At 38.4% G+C, this 23,012-nt stretch overlaps 1 protein-coding gene across 2 annotated transcripts in view; it reads right to left on the reverse strand.

The window, feature by feature from the left end:
• LOC105468280 (N-ethylmaleimide sensitive factor, vesicle fusing ATPase) overlaps positions 1–23,012 on the reverse strand; it is a 162,406-nt gene that overhangs the window by 113,670 nt on the left and 25,724 nt on the right. For both annotated transcript variants that reach the window (XM_071083332.1, XM_071083331.1), the window contains exons 2-8: positions 18,727–18,812; positions 16,044–16,143; positions 12,992–13,031; positions 6,245–6,411; positions 3,461–3,568; positions 2,911–2,986; positions 347–502 (exon numbers count right to left, since the gene is read on the reverse strand). In XM_071083332.1, coding sequence (XP_070939433.1) covers positions 347–502; positions 2,911–2,986; positions 3,461–3,568; positions 6,245–6,411; positions 12,992–13,031; positions 16,044–16,143; positions 18,727–18,812 — 733 coding nt within the window. The remainder of the gene's footprint in view (positions 1–346; positions 503–2,910; positions 2,987–3,460; positions 3,569–6,244; positions 6,412–12,991; positions 13,032–16,043; positions 16,144–18,726; positions 18,813–23,012) is intronic.

Consider the following 23,012-nt stretch of genomic DNA (forward strand, 5'->3'; position numbering starts at 1 on the left):
TCTTACAGAAATAAATAAACAAAATGGAGTCACTACTAGTATTACTACTATCAGGGGAAATTTCTAAATATGCCCCATAGAAAAGCATTTTTCAATAAATAAATAACAAAATGGAGCCACCACAAGTCTTACTTCAATGATTTCCCCATAAAATTAAAATATAATTTTAAAAGTTTTAGTATTACAAAAGTTTTTCAGCAAATTTATCTGTTCATTTTTAAAGAAAAAGACAAAAATACTTTAATGGGTCTGAAAAATAATTTCAAAACTATTGAAAAGAGATTCTTCATTGCATTAATTTTTTTAATAATACAAGACTTTATAACATTTTCCTTTTTAAACTTACCCATCTGCTCCACAATCTCTGGAGGAAATACTCGGGAAGCAAATGCTCGTCGGAAAATATCGGAAAATTCCTTGTCTAGACCTCCTATTCCCATCTTTTCAAAGTTCCAGTCAGGATTGATAATTGATTGGCGATTTTCCTTGGTTTTAGCTTTGCCTATGTCAAACGAATATTATATAATGTGAAACAAGGACTTTATCACTAAGTTTAAAAAGACAGAACTCCCTGAACATCCTAAATCAGTAAAGAAAAGCTACCATTACATATACAAAAATGAACAATATAATCTTAGCTGATTTTACAGACAGAAAGGTAAGTTTTGCTATGCTATCTACTTTGTCTGATCTCCATATATGGTAACACGCTGTCAAAATGACTAGCTAAACTTATGCTATAGTCTATTTCTATCAGTCCACAAAATTTGGTTTTATTAACCTTCAATCTAACCAAATTAACTAACTTGGTTGATCAGAAGAAACACCATGCGCATATCTGATGAAGACAACACTAGCTGGCAGAAATGCAACTGAAATTTTGCAGTCGCTGAAGTCTCCTAACTCAAGTGTATTTTAAAATACATATATTTATCCAGATTATGCTTATACAGGTAATTGGGCATATATATAATCCCTCAGCCTAACGAGATGCACTAAACAAGTTTGATGTCTTCCTTGCTTTCTCTTCACTTGCACACAAAAGTCTGAAATCATCCTAAAGACTTCAGTGATTACAAAACTCATGTTTAAAAATTCTCTCACAGGACAAAAATTATCTAACTTAAATGTCAGAGTGCCACCTAAAGTAACTTAAGAGAACCACATTTACTATTTCAAACAAAGAATAAATTAAGTACCTTAGTATGCTCTATTATAAACAAAAAGTAAAGTAATAATATAGTTTTTATAAAACCAGGGAAGAAAATGTCACATTAAAGTTTATCCTAAGAAATGCTAAATATTTGAGGTGATATGTTAATTAGCCTGATTTGATCATTCTACAATGTATACATGTATTAAAACATTAAATTGTACCCTATAAATATATACAATTATTATTTGTCAATTAAAAATAAAGTAACACTTTTAAAAAGTTTGTACTAGATGATAATTCTATGGTTAGAGATTTGAGGTCTTAATATTTCCTTTGGAAAGTGATCAAAAATATTTTTTCTTACACTCTACTGCCCTCTTGTGGGCAAAATTTACTGCATGCCAATTACACAATTTTTTCCCACGGATTATTTAGAAATACCTATTTTGTATCAAAGTTACGCAGCTTCCTTGGGATAGCTTAATAAAAGGTACACAAAAATAAAATACAAAGAAATCACTTCATAAATGTACTAGATAAATAATAGGAAAATACATCCTACATCCATAAAATGACATACAGGCATTAAAAATCAGGTTATAGATGTGTATTTAAGATGTTTGAAACAAAATAAGCAAATTACAAAACTACAAAAAAGCAAATTACAAAACTATGAAAACAGAACCAAACTTTAGAGCGTGTAAATTGTTTTCGAGTGCCTAACCATATTTTATAAATAAAATATTTTATATTAACAAAAAACCGTAAGGGGGAATGGTAATGTGCAGACCAGGAAATAAAGGCCACACACTCGAAGACTCTTAAGTGACCCTAGACATGATGGTGTGTAACCAATGAAAACCCTCTCCTCTCTAGTGGGGTAGATATCAACATAGTTAAATCAACCAAAAATAAGAATTACTGCCCAGTTAATGGCACTTTATTCTGGTGAGTTACTATTCTCAGAGAACAAGCTGCATTGTTTTAATATGACAAAAGTTGGGCTACAGTACAAGAGTAGGACTGAACCATGAATCTGCTGGGAAGACTTGACCTGCACATTCATCACTGAATCACTAAAAGAAATGATGATGCTATCTCATTTAACACAAAACCAAGTGAGGGGTGTTCTACAAAATAACTGACCAGTTCTCAAAGTCATAAAAGACAAAGTCTGAGGAACTGTCAGTGACTGAAGAAAACTCAAAACACAGAACAACAAAATGCAATATGGGATCCTAAACTGGATCTTGGAACAGAAAAGGACACAATGGAAAAACTGGTGAAATCTCAATAAAATCTGTAATTTAGTTAGCGGAAATGAAACCATATTCATTCCTTACCATTGTATTTTTGATAATGTCAAATAAGACATTAACATCAGGGTATAAGCTGGTAAAGGGCATACCGAAATTCTCTAAGCTATTTCTGCAAATTTTCTGTAAGCCTAAAATTATCTCAAAATTAAAAGTTAAAAAATTAATTTGTTTCTTATTTTAGTGCTATTTCTAGGAAATTAAAAATTACCCATGTGGCTCACATTCTGTTTCTATTGGACAAAGCTGATCCAGATGAATGTTTTAAACTTTTTCATCAGCAAACCTGACCTACAGGAAATATCCCATGCTTCTGTGATAAACTCTCTCAAGACAGATGCTCCTCCTTCCTTTCCCCATTTGGAAATCACTGTAGTTGAGTTACATATAGAAACAGGCCCACTTCATTTCAAATCTTCTAAAAACTGTAAATCTTACCAATAAGATTGAGCGATGAATTTTCTGCTTTTTCAAATGCAACTTGACTGTTTCCAACAACCAATCCTACTTCAATCTGTATAGAAAGACAATAATTAGGAGTCTAATAGTAAACTTTCGGACTTCTCAAAGCAAGGCCAAAAGTGAGGGGGAAATGAGGTCTCTCTGGGCAAAGCAAACCTTCCAGACTATCATCTGAGCTACTTTTACTTTACTCATAACTTTCTTCTACAATTCTTATATGCCTCATTTCCATGCCTGTATCTTTCCAATAATGCATTTCTTACTATTTACAATAAATATCTGCATTCATGCAAATTATATGTACATATATGTCTACATTTTACATTACTATTAGGTCTGCAAATAAGTACATTTTAAGTTATATTTTAATAACAATGCTGGCTATGAAAGCAATTTTCCCCCTACTATCTCAAAAGGGTACACAATATGAAAAAAATCACTAAGCAACAGATAGGAAAATTATAATCAATCTGCACAAATTACATTATAGGGTGATCTAGTAAAGATGATCAGAAATAAAACCTACCTTCTGCCTTTTCCCTGTTGCAGGCTCTCCCTTCAGGATGCTAGGATCCATGGCTTCAATATCCTTCACCAGTAAGCCAAAAAGCTTTTCATTGAAGCTAAAGACAAGCTATGTAGAAAAGAGTTAAGGGGAGAAAAATCACTTCATAATATAATGGTTTCTTAGATCATCACCAATGTTTTTCAAATGCAGAAAACCAGTTTTCTCTTATATACTCCTCTCCAATCTGCTCCTCAAGCACACTCATAGCCAATGAAGAAAACGGAATTAGCACTTACGATCAGTGTTTACAAAATGACTACAAAACTCAAGTTTAAAATTTATTTCATGTGGATAAAAAATATCTAATTTAAATGTCAGAGTGCCACCTAAAGTAATTCAAGAGTACCACATTTACTATTTCTAACAAAGAATAAAGTATCTTAGTATTTAATTCAAATGCTACAGGCAGTTATATAATATTCACAAACACTCTTGGAAGCAGAAACTATGACTCCGTTTTACTAGTGAGGAAGCTGAGATACAGAAAGAGGCTACGCAACAAGGCTCAGAGTCACAGTAAATGAGAACACCAGGAGTCAAACCTGGGTCTGTGACTCTACAATTCATGCTTTCCTATCACCAGTACAAAATGCTTGCCCTACAAGTGCAGAGACAGCTTCTGAGTGCTCAATTACTCATTCACCAAATATTTGCTGAGTCCCTTCTAAAAGTCTGGTCTTCTTCTATGTGCTGGGGTATAACGGTAAATATTACAGGTTGGGCTGTCCGTCAATCCTGCTATACTACCAGATACTACAAATGAGAAGAAACAGTAAGGACAGTGATCTGGAGTAAGATATTTACTTCTTCTCTGAATTATGAAAGATTCTCGTTCACGGATTTACCGACTTCTACATGCTACTGAGTTTTAAATTATTATAAATACCAAAGCATTTCCTATTAAACATTCTCCTAAACATTTTCCATTAGGATACTAAAGCTAAAAACAAAGGTAAAAACCATCAAGTTTAGCTAGGCAATCTGAGCACAATTTTAGTCATCCAATACACAACAGTACTGCAATGGCTCTCTGGTGAAGTGTCCTGGTCTACTATCATCAGAGACTTAACTGTACATGGTATTCCTGTCTTATTTTCTGTTTTCCTCAACTAGAAAGTAAGTTCTATGACAGTAGGGTTTACATCTATTTTGTTCACTGCCGATCTGCAGTGTCTAAAACAGTGGCTAGTACTAGGTACTATCAAATATGTGTTTATTAATTCTTATCTCAACTATGTTCCTTAGCTGTGTAGCCATGGGCATACCATTTACCTTCTTTAGATCTTAAATTCCTCATTTGGCCAGGTGTGGTGGCTCACACCTGTAATCCCAGCACTTTGGGAGGCCAAGGTGGGAGGATCACTTGAGGTCAGGAGTTTGAAACCAGCCTGGCCAACATGGCAAAACTCTATCTCTACTAAAAATAAAAAAAAATAAAAATAAAAAAGGCCAGGCATGGTGGCTTACGCCTGTAATCCCAGCACTTTGGGAGGTCAAAGCGGGTGGATCACCTGAGGTCAGGAGTTTGAGACCAGCCTGACTAACATGATGAAACCCCATCTCTACTAAAAGAACAAAATTAGCCAGGTGTGGTGGTGCATGCCTGTAATCCCAGCTACTCGGGAGGCTGAGACAGGAGAATCACTTAAACCCAGGTGGCAGAGGTTGCAGTGAGCCGAGATCGTGCCATTGCACTCCAGCCTGGGCAACAAGAGCAAAACTCTGTCTCAAAAAATACATATATTTGCTGGGCGTGGTGGCGCACACCTGTTATCCCAGCTACTCACAAGGCAGAGGCAGGAAAATCACTTGAACCAGGAAACAGAGGTTGCAGTGAGCTGAGATGGCGCCACTGCACTCCAGCCTGGGTGACAGGGTAACACACTATCTCAAAAAATAAATGAATAAATAAATTTTAAAAAATAAAAAAATAAAATTCCTCATTTGTAAATGTGGAGTTAGATAAGGTAATCTCTTGAGGTTCATTCCAATTCTAGTACTCTTTTTAAAATAATGCACTATATCCTTTTCCTACCTAGCAGGAATTCAATTTTCTTAAGATTCTCAAATAAGCCCATAACCAAAATAAGAACTTTTTTTTTTTTTGAGACAAGGTCTCGATCTGTCACCTAGGCTGGAGTGCCATCGCACAATCATGGCTCACTGCAGCCTCAACCTCCCAGACTCAAGCAATCCTCCCACCTCAGCCTCTTGAGTAGCTGAGACCACTACACCCAGCTATTTTTGTAAAAAATTTTTGTAGAGACAGGGTCTCACTATGTTGCCCAAGCTGGTCTTGAGCTCCTGGGCTCAAGTGATCCTCCCACTTCAGTCTCCCAAAGTGTTGGGATTCCAGTCGTGAGCCACTATGTCTGGCCAAGAGCTATGTTTTCTACAGAACTATATTAGTGAAAGAGACAGACATTCCAGAGGCAAAACAAATGTCCTATGATATAAAAAGAAATTTCAGATATATATGTCTGCAGGGTTCCCAAATTTGCTGAGGGAAAAGCTGCTGTAATTATACATGACATTATAATCTAAAAGCTACTTTAGAATTTTTCTGAACAGACTCCTTGAAGTTCAGTAAATACATTTCCCTCACTTTTTATCACTCACCTTGGATATACCAGTTGATACGCAAAGCTCCTCTCACTTTTTAAAAGGTAGAATTAATTTTGGACAACTGCAGAAATTAGAATACCTACAAAGTTAAAGGAATGGAAGAAAATTTAAAACTACCTGTTGTCCCACTGAGAAGGCCTGGTTGTTGAATTGCTGAATAAATTCTGCTGCCATCTTGTCAGTGTCATAAGGGTTGGAATCAATGCTTTTTTTCTGCAGGAAATCAATCTCGATGGTCATTGTGCCAATACACTGTTTGGCTTTGTCAAATGTATACAAGGAGACTAGGGGAAAAAAAGAAGCATTTTAAAAAAAATCACAGGAGTACCAAATACCTGTTGTGTTTCTAGTAACTAAAAGTTTCACATAAATGAATCATAATAAAACTACTTCACCAAAAATGGGACTTAAACGGCCTTCACCGGAGGGACACACAGGTACAGATTTAAAAAATAATAACCACTAGAGATTTTCTTCCCCATCTGAATGAATTAGAAATATTGAATGGCAGGCCGGGCATGGTGGCTCACGCCTGTAATCCCAGCACTTTGGGAAGGCAGATCAGGAGATCAGGAGATCGAGACCATTGTGGCTAACATGGTGAAACCCTCTCTCTACTAAAAATACAAAAAAATTAGCCGGGCGTGGTAGCGGGCGCCTGTAGTCCCAGCTACTCGGGAGGCTGAGGCAGGAGAATGGCGGGAACCCAGGAGGCGGAGCTTGCAGTGAGCCGAGATCACGCCACTGCACTCCAGCCTGGGTGACAGAGCGAGACTCCGTCTCAACAACAACAACAACAACAACAACAAAAGAAATACTGAACGCAGTCTGTTGTTATCCCTCATCCCACTCTCGTTAGGATCACAATCCTCCCTACATGGCCTCCGCATCTTTCTCCTCATTCAATGCAGTACAGTATGGCATGCCCTGACACAGGTGCCATAACATGCTATTTCCAAATAAGATTTTTGTTTGACACAAGAAAACAGCTAAGGTGGAATGTGGATGAATTCCTCTGGCCTAGGAAAGTAGGATGCAAGGCAAAAAAAGAAGCTTGAAAAACAATGTTTACTAGGGGAATTTGCTGTAGAGCAAGTTAGACTTTGACATTTCTTTTTTATTTCTTTTTTACTACTACAAAATGTTGCCTGAGCACCTGCTACATCTAGGGAACTATAATAAGTTCCACATGCGTGGCATGTAGATAAGGGCAAGGACCAGGTTTTTAACTCCTCTTCATATTAACAGCATCTCATAGTTTCTTTCAGGTGCTTAATATATTCATGAACTGTTTAAATGAAACAACAATAACAGAAAACCCATGGTCTCCATGCTAATAATGAAGGAGGCAATAAACCACACATACAAAGCCTTGGGTAAGAAAATTCCTGTTCAAGTCACATAAAAAGTTCTAAAATGACTTTTAGGTTACAGTGTAATAAATTTAAATATTAAAGTGTTACACATGATTTTATATCATGTAATAACTGTTCAACCAAAAACCTTGAATTGTACAGCTACAACAGAGTTTACGTATCATATTTTTAGAAAAATATGTGTTAAAACAAATTTTGCTAGTTACAGATAATTACAAAGAAGCATTTCCCTAGGAAAAAGACTTGATCCTTAAATCAGCTCAAAAGTATACTTATAAATGCCAGTTTATAAACAACCTTTTAAAGCAAAAAATATTACAGTGCTATATACTGTAGTGGTACTATTAGGAAAGAGTAGAGTAAGCTACCCAGAAAAGTTCAAGAGGATTTTTGCACTTGAGTTTCCCCAAATAGGGCAACTTGATTATGTGCCGTAAGAAAGAGTCTATCGCTACTCTTCAATAAGGCTTGACACACACACACACACACACACACACACACACACACACACACACACACACACACATTTATTTTCCCTTTAGGTTCCCTGAAAATAATTGTCCTAAAATTTGCCAGTGTCCCCTTAAGGATACAGTAGCAGCTCTCTTAAGCAACTTCCACTGAGCTGACTCATCAGAAAGGTGACCAACTTTTATCCCTCCAATATATACCCATCAGCCTATGGTTTGCCTAATGCTCAGAGCTTGTAGACGGAGCTGCTACACATCATGGGTCAGCCAAGTTCATTCTGGAATCTGTCTGTGCTAGTTACGCTTGTTACAGTTAATTATGATATATAATTAAACAGTATAAAAACTTCTGAAGGTCTGGTTGTTGAACTGTTATTACAATGACTTTGACATTCTAGAATAGATATTATAAATCTAAGTTGAAAGCTTTGGGAAATTTTTTTAAATGAAGAGTTTCTTCTAGAAAAAAAATACTGCTAACTAGGTATGAGCATTAAAATCAGAAAAGGTTGGGAGTGAACTCTACAAAAATCCAAGAGGTTTTGGCACTCTCGGATGCTCTACAAAGTCTAAGTTCTCCAGCCATTTCAAAGAAATCCACCTGGAAATTACGGGTGAAGTGTATGCACAAAAGATAATACAGCACTCCAATCCATGGACCAAACCTCCAAGAAAAGGCCTTTAACCAACTTTTCACTTAACTACCAGTCCAAGTCACATGGGGTAAGTGAGCTTCTGCAGTTCTCACCACAAAAGCAGGTAATAAAAAAGACTTTTTTCACACTTGCTTTGAACAACAGGCATGGAACTTTTGTGAGCTACTGAGGTCAAATAGCAAGAGGTAAGCAAAAAAAGTCACTGTGCAGTATTAAATGTCTGTTGCAAAGATTCTAGTGAATTACAAACAAAGCTGCTCTCTTCAAAGGGACTTTGAGTATGTATGTTTCAACAGATTCTGCTAGCAATCAGAAGAATCCAATAAATAATTTAAGTTCTCCGTGCCTTGATTTGTCACATCTATAAATCAATACTGAACTAGATAAGTCTTTATGGTCATTTCATACTCTAAATTCTGTTCTAAACTTATTTCTTATATTCTAGCCACTTGAGTTATATACAAGGATTTTCTGTAAACTCTTATTTTATGTTTGAAACAGAGTCTTGCTCTGTCACCCAGGCTGAAGTGCAATGGCACGATCTCAACTCACTGCAACCTCCACCTCCTGGGTTCAAGTGATTCTCATGCCTCAGCTTCCCAAGTAGCTGGGATTACAGGCGCATGCCACCATGCCCAGCTAATTCTTGTATTTTTAGTAGAGACAGGGTTTCACTATGTTGGCTAGGATGGTCTCGATCTCCTGACCTCGTGATCCGCCCGCCCTGGCCTCCCAAAGTGCTGGGATTACAGGCGTGAGTCACTGCAAACGGCTGATTTTCTGTAAACTATTTAAATGAAATTGTTTGTATAATCAGATTTCTGTATTTAAAGGGGGGACATAAACATATTTTAACTACTTCAAAAGCAAAATAACAAAGCCTGAGGAAGGAACATAAAACACACTGAAGATCAAATAAGTTCAAATTTTGGCTAAAAGTTTCAGAACACTCTCCTGTCTCCAATTCTGGATGGCTTGCTCCTTCTTAACATTTCCTATAAAGTACAGGCTATATGCTGAGTAACTTTGATAGGCAAGAGAGCTTAGTTATTTCCCTCATGTAGTGAAAATATTTGTAGGTTGAAATCTTAATGTAAAAATGAATATATTGATTCAGCAATTCCATTTCTAGGTGTTTGTCCCAGAAAGATGCTAGAACATTTGTCTAAACATCTACAGGGAGGTTCACTGCAGCATTATTTATAGTACTTAAACATTGAAAAATGTTTGTATATTCATAATGTAGAATACTATACAGCAATTTTTATTAAAATTAAAACTTGGCCAGGCACGGTGGCTCACATCTGTAATCCCAGAACTTTGGGAGGCTATGGCGGGAGGATCACTTAAGTCCAGAATTTAGAGACCAGACTGGGCAACACAGTGAGACCCTGTCTCTACACAAAATAAAAAAATTAGCCAGGTACTGAGGCTGCAGTGAGCCATGACTGCATCACTGCACTCCAGCCAAGTGAGACCCTGTCAAAAAAAAAAAAAAAAAAAAAAAAAAAAAACCAACTTTATGTATACTTAATAAAGATGGATGGCCTGGCCAGGCGTGGTGGCTCACACCTGTAATCCCAGCACTTTGGGAGGCTGAGGTGGGTGGATCACCAGAGGTCAGGAGTTCGAGACCAGCCTGGTCAACATGGTGAAACTCCATCTCTACTAAAAATAGAAAGTATTTGCCAGAGTGGTGGTGCATGCCTGTAAGTCCCAGCTACTCAGGTGGCTGAGGCAGGAGAATCGCTTGAACCTGGGAGGAGAGGCTGTAGTGAGTCGAGATCATACCATTGCACTTCAGCCTGGGCAACAAGAGCAAATCTCCATCTCAAAAAAAGATGGATGGCCCTTGGAAACGTAATATTGAGTGACAAGTCTACAGCAGAAAGGTTTGTATAGTATAATACCATTTTGTGCATTAAAGATACCAAAACAATATCATAATGTCATAATGCATACATATGTGTGTGTATACATATATTCATGTCATCTCCATACTGAGAAATTTGAATCAGTGTATTTAAAATATTGGCCAGGCGCGGTGGCTCACACCTATAATCCAGTGGGTGGATCATTTGAGGTCAGGAGTTTGAGACCAGCCTGGCCAACATGGCAAAACCCCTTCTCTACTAAAAATACAAGAATTAGCCAGGTGTGGTGGCACATGCCTCTAATCCCAGCTACTTGGGAGGCTGAGGCAGGAGAACTGCTTGAACTGGGGAGAAGGTTGCAGTGAACTGAGATCATGCCACTGCACCCCAGCCTCAGCGACAGAGCAAGATTCCATCTCAAAAATAAATAAATAAATATATAAATATATAATTACTACTGACTGTAGTAATGTGCTGACTGTAGTTTTCAAATGCATTTTAGTTTAAGGCCAATGTTCCCAAATAGAAAAGACCAAGCTGTTACAATTTCAAGTGCTATGGGCAGCACCATGGACAGTATCCCAGGCAGCGCCAAGTCAGCACCATGGTCAGTCCCAAAGGGACTCTTGAGTCAGGGACTCTTGAGTCCTGAAGATTTCATCCAGGATCAAAGCAGAAGATTGAGAATGTTTTCTTATTTTATGGCTAATAATAATTTAATATAAAAGACTAATAAAGATTTTATAAGCAAAAAATAAGTTTATCCAATTCTTTGAATAAACTTGGACTTTACAATGATAGATGTATATATAGTAGTCAAAACATTAGCCTGTAACACTTAAAATATGGCACTGCCAGATGGAAAGAAGACAGACTAAATGATTCCTCCAGAAGATTCCCTCAGACTAAAATCACTGACTTGACTAAAATGTTTCACCTTACGGAACTCCCATTCCAGAATGCTTGAGCACTCCTCCTTCAAACCACACCTCCTATCCCATCTTGGTCTACATGTCTACTTAAACCGAACCAGTTTTCTACCTTTATGGCCACATCATCCACATCACTTGGGCCCCAAAACTCTACCTTCCCTCAAGCTTACTCCACTTTACTCCCACCTGATTACTGGGTTTTACAATTTTGCTTATTAAGTCTGTTTGAGCCACTTCTTTAAAGATCTGACTTTACAATCAAGATAAGCATTTCTGTTAGCAGAAGAATGCTTTTACAACTTAAACCACAAAACACATTTCTCAACTCATCAAAATTTATAACCTTGAATTTCTGTATCTTGTCACAATAGGAAATATCTAGATTCAAATTAAGTACTCTTAGCCTCATATTTAGAAAATTTATGAAAATTAGAAACCTACGTTACATACTACCCCATTTTCTCATTAAATTTAACAAGTGTTCATACTTCCACAGAGAAAAAGCCAACTAAAAATAACTCCAATGTTAGCCGGGTGCAGTGGCTCATGCCTGTAATCCCAGCATTTCGGGAGGCTGAGGCAGGCGGATCCCGAGATCAAGAGATTGAGACCATCCTGGCCAACATGGTGAAACCCCATCTCTACTAAAAATACAAAAATTAGCCAGGTGTGGTGGCGCGTGCCTGTAGTCCCAGCTACTTGCAAGGCTGAGGCAGGAGAATTGCTGGAACCCTGGAGGCGGAGGTTGCAGTGAGCTCGAGATTGCGCCACTGCACTCCAGCCTGGTAACAGAGCGAGTCTCCATCTCAAAAATAAAATAAAATAAAATAGCCCCAATGTTTAAATTCCATCTAACTTAGAAAAAATGATAAGTTGTCAGGTTCCTAAATAAGTAGGATAAAAGAAGTGTGTGTGTGTGTGTGTGTGTGTGTGTGTGTGTGTGTGTGTGTGTACAGAGAGAGACAGAGACCCAGAGAGGAAGACAGGGAGCCAGAAAGATAAAGAAAATATGACAACTGGTAAAGCTGGGTAAAGGTAGTATACAGAAATTCTTCACATTATTTTTGCAACCTTTCTATAATTTTTTAAGTTTTAAAGACAAGCAGAAGAAAAGCTGGTTTAATTTACACTTGCGTTTTCTTTCCTTCCCCTACTGTATCCATGAAGTTGACATAAAATCATCTGACTAAAGACGACTCATACTCCATTTCTTAACTTTGCCACATTGCCTAAGAGACAATGCCAGTTTTTGCTTATTAGCTCTTTGGCTTATTATCTATTAGCAGCTTAGTCTTTCCACCCCGCCACCCCCCAAACTGGAAGTCATAAATTGCTTTCCTTGCCTTGAACTATGATGACCTTATCACACACTTCATAAAAGATATAGGAAGAGAGGTACCATAACTATTTACTTCCATTCTCATAGATCTAACCAGTATTCTGATACAATGAATGTTTAAGGTCTGATCACTAGTAATAAAAAATTGTACAGCTCTCAATATCTGTGAGAAAATAATATAAAAAATCTTTATCAGGTGGCTAAAAAATATACCTACCTTCTATTTCTTGCCCAATAGAAAGCCCAGCCCATTTTCTCTGTAAAGTAAAAGAGAAAAAAAAGATACTTAAAACCAAAGCAATCAAAAGTAGACAAGAAAAAAAGAGCAATTTTAATGAATTTTCAGAACACATTCAAAGATCAAAACATGGTATGCTATTATGGTTGAACTGTGCTCTCCCCCTCCAAAGTATGTTGAAGTCTTAGCCCCTAACACCTGTGGATGTGACTTTATTTAAAAATACGATCTCTGCAAATGTAATCAAGTTAACATGAGGCCATAATGAATTAGGGTGAACCCTAAGCCAATATGACTGGTGTCCTTCTAAGAAGAAAGAGACAAAGACACATAGAACACCATCATGTGATAGCAGAGGCAGAAACTGAAATGATGCAGCTACAGGCCAAGGAATACCAAAGGATTGCCGGCAACACCAGAAGCTAAGTACAGAACAGATTCTTCCCTAGAGCCTTCAGAGAGGGAATAGCTCTACTGACAGCTTGATTTCAGACTTCCAGCCTCCAGAATGGTGAGAATAAATCTCTGTTGTTTTAAGCCACCAGCAATGGTTCTCTGTTACTTACCCCAGGAAAGTAATGCATGTGCTATAGTTTATATCTGAACATCTGTTCCAAAACATGCAAAGCTTGCCTTTTGCAGTAAAGCTGGCACCACTGAGAAGGATGCTCCTTTGCACAATATGATGCTACAGAAGGTCTTCACTGTATCAGATCACACTTCAGTGTTTTAAATGTACTGCTGCAGTTAGTTTTACTGTTTGTTACAGTATCTCAAAAAGGAAGACATTTGATTCATGAAGACTCAATTAAAACTGGTCAGAAAATCTATTTTGAAACCCAATCAGGGACTGAAATCATTAGATAGTCATAGCTACTCTTTGTATACTAGCCAGAAGATTTTTAGACATTTACAGCTAGATTTTAGGCTTTCCCAAATCCCTACTGTTTATAATGGCAAGAAGTATGAAGGCAGGCCAGATTGTGTTTAGGCAGGAATTTGGGGCTTGCTTGGTATAGATTCAAAATTAGTAATTACTGATAACACTCCAAAGAACAATGAGAAAAACAATTTTTGGTTGAAAATCAACAGTTCGCCTGCTCATCCGAACACTGCAGACTCTGTAGTGGGTAATTTAGAAGATGCTGCACTGTGAATACGTGCAACAAGTGCTCTCCCTTGCAGCTTTCTTACCACATCCTGTTTCCCTCCTCTCTGCCCTTCACCTCCCCCAGAAGACCTCTTCTGTAAAACCCCACCCCACTTCCAGCCAACCTGAAATTTAGCACCATGCTCGTTAAGCTTAGACTTTAAGTCAAAAGGAAGCCACATTTAGGTTCTGTACTTCAATCCCAAAGACAGCTGATATGGTTTGGCTGTGTCCCCACCTAAATTTCATCTTTAGTTCCCATAATCCCCATGTGTCATGGGAGAGACCCAGTGGGAGGTAACTGAATCATGGGCGTGGGTTTTCCCATGCTGTCTGCATGACAGTGAATAACTCTCACGAGATCTGACGGTTTTATAAAGGGCAGTTCCCCTGCACACGCTCTCTTGTCTGCCACCATGTAAGATATGACTTTGCTCCTCCTTCGCCTTCCACCATGATTGTGAGGCCTCCAAAGCCATGTGGAACAATGAGTCCATGAAATCTTGTTTATCTTTATAAATTACCCAGTCTCCGGTATTTCTTCATAGCAGTATGAAAATGGACTGATACAGCAGTCCTTAGGGATAACAACAGTAGCTATTTTATAAGGTTGTTTGGAGAATTAAAAAAGCTAACACATGCCAAAGTACTGAGAATAGAACCTGGCCTATAGTAAATGTTGGGGGAAATTTTTTTTTTTTTATTTAAATAAAACAGAGACAAGGAGAAATGGTCACGTCTCAAGCTATTTCTAACAAACAGAATCCCAAATGGAACACTGTAAAAGCTGACGAACCCTGGAATATCCCAAATTTTTAATCTTTAGAAATAAATGTGAAAGTGGTCTGGATAATGAAGAGGTATCAGATAGACAGGTGGAATAGTAAGTGAAAATTTCCTGTAATTTTTGAGGGCTTCAAGAGATCTTCAATAGTTCCTTTTTTTCCTCTTTTTAAAGAGACAGAATCTCACTCTGTAGCCCAGGCTGGGGCATGGTGGCACAATCATAGCTCACTACAGCCTCGACTTCCTGGGCTCAAGTGATCCTCCTAACCTCAGCTTCCCAAGTAGCCTGGACTACAGGCATGTGACACCATGCCCAGCTAATTAAAAATTTTTTTTTGTAGAGACAGTGTGGGGGACAAGGGTCTCGCTATACTGGTCTGGAATTCTTGGTCTCAAGCGATCCTCCTCCACCTCCCAAAGCACTAGGATTATAAGTGTGAGGCACCTGGCCCATCTAATAATTATTTTGTTTGTTTGTTTGTTTTCTTTTTTAAACAGGGTCTCACTTTGTCACCTAGGCTAGAGTGCAGTGGCAGTATCTCACCTCACTGCAGCCTCGATTTCCCAGGCTCAAGTGATCCTCCTGCCTCAGCCCCACAAGAAATTAGGACTACAGGCAGGCACCACCACGCCCAGATAATTTTTGTACTTTTAGTAGAGACGGGGTTTCACCATGTTGCCCACATGGTCTTGAACTGCTGGACTCAAGTGATCCACCAGCTTTGGCCTCCCAAAGTGCTGGGATTACCAGCATGAGTCATTGCAACCAGCCTAATAGTTCTTAAATGAGTGTTTGATCTCTTTCTCTAAACCTTCAGGGAAGTCTACCAATGCTCATTAGCATACTAGGAGGAGGTAGGGATTGCATTTACATTACTTAGGACTGGGGTCAGTCAGCAGCCTGAGTAAAATGATAAGGGAGAAGAAGATACAGACTAGTATTTGTGGTGTCTTTAAATTCCTTATATAATACTTAGATGTTTTTCTTCAGTATGAATCAATACAGTAATAGGATGATGCTTGCTTAAAATGAACGGACTATTTATATTCTAGAACTTTCAAAAACAGAAGAGAATAAATTAACATCTGAATTACCTGAGGTAAACTAAATGCAATGCTCCCTGGAACCACTGATGGATGTGTCTTCAGTGTAAATGTGTACCTGTGATTGGGAGAGGTCCTCACAATCACATGCCTAAAGGACAGAAACGTAGTTAGTACTCCACTTTGAAGGAAATGAAGAACATAATTTCAAAATGTATTTCTTTTCAAACTGATATTTAATGAGTATCAGGTGGAAACTACATTATCTGTGTCTTGAAGAAACAGAACCACAAATTTAGTTTCCAAAACTATCAGCAATCCCAAATGTGTTCCAGATATAAGGAGCACCTTGGGTCAAACACTCATCAAGTAGAATCCAGCCAAAATACCATCCAAAATACCAACTTCATTACATTTCCAGTTTACATAAAACTGAAGCCAGTGATTTAGAGTCCTTGATATCAAGTAAAAACTAGATGAATTTCCTCTCCTGAGAATTACTTCACATCCTAATAAAATAAGGAGAGCCAAAGATAAAAGAGCTAGGATATAGCAATCAAAAAAGGTTAGTTTTTGGCCGGGCGCAGTGGCTCAAGCCTGTAATCCCAGCACTTTGGGAGGCCGAGGCGGGTGGATCACGAGGTCAGGAGATCGAGACTATCCTGGCTAACATGGTGAAACCCCGTCTCTACTAAAAATACAAAAAACTAGCCGGGCGTGGTGGCGGGCGCCTGTAGTCTCAGCTACTTGGGAGGCTGAGGCGGGAGAATGGCGTGAACCCGGGAGGCGGAGCTTGCAGTGAGCCGAGATCACGCCACTGCACTCCAGCCTGGGAGACACAGCGAGACTCCGTCTCAAAAAAAAACAAAAAAAACAAAAAAGGTTAGTTTTTAGACTACTTATTAAATTTATTTGCAGACTCTGTCAACAGGCTAAAACAACCTACAAAATAAAAAAAAAGATTTAAAAAATTCCCAAATACATCAGCTTTCATGTAGACATCAATATTTACTGTTTTAAAAAATTTTGTGCTAATTCCCTGTTCAGAAATTACCTGTTTAAAAAAAAAAAAATAGTCCTCTCATGATAATCTCCTATACCAGGTAACTAGAAAGTACTATGTGTAAGACAGAAGCTTCAAATCCTGTTATACACCAGCAGTATCTTTTTTTTTTTTTAATAGATGCGGTCTTGCTATGTTGCCCAGGCGGGCCTCAAACTCCTGGGCTCAAGGGATTCTCCTGCCTCAGTCTCTAAAGTAGTTGGGACTACAGGCATGCCCCAACATGCCTAGCTCACTATCTTTTTAAAAATTATCTTCTTAGAATGCTGTAATTTTTCACATCAATGGCTAATGTTTCTATACATATTTTCTTGCCACTAGAACACATGTTCCTTGTATCAACTACATTTTGAGTAACCCCACCATGAGCACAGTGAACATTTAACATATGTAAAAGAATTCTACAAATTCTCACATTGATTATCTACACTTCAGTTTATCTGTTGAAAGTCCTGTGCTCAATTTAGCATCACAGAATGTTTAGCACTGGAAACAATGTTAATATCACCATATAGTACAGCCTCTTACTCTGAAGCTGGAAACCAAAGATGATTAGCATTTCTAACTCTGTGAAACTCATGTATTTCACAGACAACATTTTAAGAAAAATGCTCAGTTAAAACCCTACCACCTTGCCTCTTATTTCCCTACAGCCCCTTCATCTTCTTATGTATACCAATCTCAGAAGCATATGGATGGCACTGAACTTGCAGCAGGGTCTTTAGAAGTCCTGGCAGTGGGGTGATATGAATCAGTTAAAATAAATTACAATGCAAAATGCCTTTAAGGATTCTACATTTGCTTTGCATCTTCCAATTTTGTCTTTCCTTTTTTTTTGATACAGAGTTTCACTGTGTCACCCAGGCTGGAGTGCAGTGGTGCCATCTCAGCTCACTACAGTCTCTGCCTCCTGGGTTCAAGTGATTCATGCCTCAGCCTGCTAAGAAACTGGGACTACAGGCGCACACCACCATGCCTGGCTAATTTTTATTTTTAGTAGACATGGGGTTTCACCATGTTGGCCAGGTTGGTCCCAAATTCCTGAGCTTAGGCAATCAGCCCACCTTGGCCTCCCAAAGTACTAGGATTACAGGCATGAGCCACCACACCCAGCCCATCTTCCAATGTTCATGTCTCTTGGATTACCATGGTAATAATAACCATAACAGCTAATATTTACTAAGGGCTTGTTAACATGTTGGGCACTGTCCTAAGCGCTTTATTTATGTAACTTACTCTTCATAGCTACCTTGAAGAAGAGATCATCTCCATTATACAGATCAGGACATAGAGGTACAGAAATGGTCACCCAGTTTGTAATTGGTAGAGCAAGGAAAACTCAAACAATCTGAGTTGGCCAAAATCAAACATCTAACAACTCTGCTATATATGATTCATACAACCAGTATGTTTAGCTCTCCTAAGACAACCGATGAAAACTAAAGTTTTATACATAAAAAACTGTATGTGATTTTAAAAACATTATACAGTATTTATCAAAGTTTGACACAGTAATGATTCAAATACACAATTTTTCATCATCTTCTCCATTTTCCAACTCAGCAAGAAAAATTAAAAAAAAATATTTTCCAACGTTTCCTAAAAATGACTCTCTGGAAGTTTCCGAAATGCCACTTAGCAGGTTAAAAGAAAACAAAGTCAGATACTCACTGGCCAGACTGGAAATCCTTTTCATTCACAACTGCACAATTGGTTAAAGATAATTCATCTGTAGGACATCTTGCTGCTTGCATGCTCTGTAAGAATCAATGATTAGGAAAATCAAATTAAGTCATGTTCTATTCCCTTAAAGAATACTTTATGCCTTTCTGTCCTCTCTTCTTTATCACTCTCATTGCTATAACAAACATCTATCGTTTTTGACTCCCAGCATCCCTTCCTCTGAAGTAAGAGCAAACCCTTCCTTTGGGAAACTGTTCCTTCCCCATTCCATGTGGTTTTGTGAGACTGCCAGTCAGCACACATGCAACTACGTCTACTCTATCCCACCCACAGGATTTTATATATGCTGGCACTAGACCAAAGGCATTCTTCTGCAAGTCAGAGCACCCCACGGAGAAAGACTTTCCACTGTAAAACGGTAAAACTATCACAGAGACACAGACAAGCTAACAGACAACCTGGAAACACAGACCTGGCAACCAAGTTCTGGAGACCAGTCCTGAATATTAGTTACGAGCCAACACACTTTTTTTGGCTCAAGCTTTTTTGAATTAGTTTTCCATGTCTTCCAAAGAATCTTGACTAATAAAAATGCACTAAAGTAAATTCAATAAATTTGATAAACTTATGTATCAAGTTTTATATATATTATCAAAAGTATATTATGAAATTTTATGTATATTATAAAAAGTATACTATGAAAAAGTATCTTTTTATAAGAGATCCCAGGTGGCTACAAACTGTATCTCCTATAGATTGAGAAAAACCATCTTCCAAATATCTTTCAACAAAAATAATTACAGACTATATATTTTTTTAAAAACAGCCTTTTTGGTCAACAGCAACTAGCAAAATGTTCCTTTATACAATATATTTAACCAATAACCCTTCCATGGTTCACTAGGGTTTCCTAGTGAGCTATGACAGGTAGTCATAGAAGTGTTCATTCTCCAAACCTCAAGCCAAAGCTGATTTTTTTTTTTTTTTGAGATGGAGTCTTGCTCTGTCACCCAGGCTGGAGTGCAGTGGCACAATCTCGGCTCACTGCAAGTTCCACCTCCCGGGTTCACGCCATTCTCCTGCCTCAGCCTCCTGAGTAGCTGGGACTACAGGTGCCTGCCACCATGCCTGGCTAATTTTTTGTATTTTCAGTAGAGTCGGGGTTTCACCGTGTTAGCCAGGACGGTCTTGATCTCCTGACCTCACGATCCACCCACCTTGGATTTCCAAAGTGCTGGGATCACAGGCGTGAGCCACCGTGCCCGGCCAAGCTGATTATTCTTAAATTTGTCTCCCAGATATAAGTTTATAGAGGAAAGTGAATTATTTTTGGCTTTGTTTTATTTTAACTAAAAGGCCAGTTTCAATATCATTATCCCTGTTGTTTAGGGCAGTAGTCTCTAAAGTGGGATATGTGTACTTGAAGGGTGTTTGTATTATACGATAATCCTTTGGGGTGTAAAAATAAAATATTAGCACTTGTATTTATATTGACTTTACACCATTTCTTATTTATTTTTGTTTTGTTTTGTTTTTTGACACAGTCTCTCTCTGCTGCCCAGACTGGAGTGCAGTGGCGGATCTCAGCTCACCACAACCTCTGCCTCCCAGGTTCCAGCGATTCTCGTGCCTCAGCATCCCAAGTAGCTGGGTTACAGGCGTGCTCTACCACGCCCAAGTAATTTTTGTATTTTCAGTAGCGATGGGGGTTTCATCACGTTGCCCAGGCTGGTCTCAAACTCCAGAGCTCAGGCAATCCGCCAGCCTCAGCCTCCCAAAGTGCTAGGATTACAGGCGTGAGCCACCGCATCCAGCCATACCATTTATGTATGTATGTATGTATGTATGTATGTATGTATGTATGTATGTATTTTAATTTTTTTGAGATGGAATCTCACTCGGTCACCCAGGCTGGAGTGCAGTGGTGCGATCTCGGCTCACTGCAAGCTCCGCCTTCTGGGTTCACGCCATTCTCCTGCCTCAGCCGCCAGAGTGGGTGGGACTACAGGCGCCCGCCACCACACCCGGCTAATTTTTTTGTATTTTTAGTAGAGATGGGGTTTCACCATGTTAGCCAGGATGGTCTCAATCTCCTGACCTGGTTAACCACCTGCCTCGGTCTCCCAAAAGTGCTGAGATGATAGGCATGAGCCACCGCGCCCGGCCCATTTTTATTAAAGATGAACCTCACTCTACGTGTCTACTCTACCTTAAGATATAATCTGACGGCACGAACAAAGTCCTCGTAATCCACCAGGCTTTTAAGTGTTCACAGCAAGAGTTAAACGTCTCTAATTTTTCCACCTATGTCTAAAATCACAGGCTATTTAATGTGACACTTCACAAAACTGTATGAAAGTTAGTGTCGAAACTGCTGTTTCCCTAAGAAAAGCCATGGACCATAGATGAAATTATACACAGAAATAAAAATGGTGACAAACTAAATGTATTCTTTTATTGGTAAGTATAGTCAAAAGCTCTTAGAAAACCCTAAAGACTTGAAGATATCAGGACAAAATACAGTGTGTGGGGTTTGCTATACAACTGGATAAAAATATAGATGATTCTTTCATCTTGTATTTGTTGGGTAATTATGAAATATACAAGAAATACAATTTTGTAAGATACCAAGGAACAATGTATTAAAAGGGAGGTATTCTTAACTGTAAATGAAACAAGGTATTTTACAGGAAAACTGTAACCACTGATGAAATGACTGCTTTGACTGGAATTTTAAAAAAGAATTCTGGCCGGGCGGGGTGGCTCACGCCTGTAATCCCAGCACTTTGGGAGGCTGAGGTGGGTGGATCACGAGGTCAGGAGATTGAGACCATCCTGGCTAACACGGTAAAACCTAGTCTCCACTAAAAATACAAAAAAATTAGCCAGGTGTGGTGGCGGGCGCCTGCAGTCCCAGCTACTCGGGAAGCTGAAGCAGGAGAATGGTGTGAACCCAGGAGACGGAGCTTGCAGTGAGCCAAGATCGTGCCACTGCACTCCAGCCTGGGCGACAGAGTGAGACTCCATTTCAAATAATAATAATAATTATTATTATTATTCTCAGAATAAAGTTACAGTGATAGCATCTGATACAAAAGCCTTTAACGGCTTCATTCACAGGTAAACTATTGCTGTAATTAAGTTAAAACAAGGTACCTCAGATGTCACTGAGGTTAATTGTATCAATATAGAAATCTTCCTCTACTCTACTCTGGGAGATAGGAAGTAGACACCGATTTTTTTTTTTTTTTTTTTTTGAGACAGAGTCTTGCTCTATCACCCAGAATGGAGTGCAGTGGCGCAATCTCAGCTCAGAGTAGCTGGGACTACAGTTGTACACCACCACGTCTAATTTTTGTATTTTTAGTAGAGATGGGGTTTCACCATGTTGGCCAGGTTGGTCTCAAACTCCTGGCCTCAAGTGATCCACCTGCCTTGGCCTCATAATCTTTTTTTTGTTTTTAAATCCATACAGATTCACTAGTCACCACAAGAAACGTACTTAAAAGATTTGTTAAATGTAGATGAGTTACACAATTTTTTAAAAATAAAAAGATTAGAGTTCCAAACTTGCTAAATATTTCTGAAGAGGTTATAAGTAGTATGCTACCAAGAAGATATTAAAAAACAAAAAAACTCATTCTGCCCCTACAAAATAAAAATATTTAGCGACATGTCAAAATTCTTTTCAGCTTTTCCAGAAAAAAGAAAAAGAGAAAAAAATCGGCCGGGCGCAGTGGCTCACATCTGTAATCCCAGCACTCTGGGAGGCCAAGGCGGGCAGATCACCTAAGGTCAGGAGTTCGAGATCAGCCTGGCCAACATGGTGAAACCCCGTCTGTACTTTAAATACAAAAATTAGCCAGGCATGGTGATGCACACCTGTAATCCCAGCTACTCAGGAGGCTGAGGCAAAATAGATTTGATACCAAAATAGATTTTGATACCAAAATCTCATATCTTCATGCTTTATAAAGTCAGAAACAGAATATTCTACAACTTTTTAAAATATCTTCCAAATGAAGACTTACAGTGACTTTTGGAACCCATTTATTAGCACAATAAAAGTATAATATATTTTTATTAATCTGCAAGAAAAACTAATAGATGGAAATTTACCAGCCACATTTCAATAAAGCACTTCTATAAATGGTGAAAAAGTCTGGAGAAAAAAGAATATGATTTAGAAAGTACAGCCAAATTCCTCCGTTTTGTTCCAGGCTTTGACTGCCATTAAAGTATCAAAATAAACTGATTTTAGAAACAGCCCTCTG

Source organism: Macaca nemestrina, chromosome 17, assembly GCF_043159975.1.
Source record: "Macaca nemestrina isolate mMacNem1 chromosome 17, mMacNem.hap1, whole genome shotgun sequence".
Lineage (NCBI taxonomy): Eukaryota > Metazoa > Chordata > Mammalia > Primates > Cercopithecidae > Macaca > Macaca nemestrina.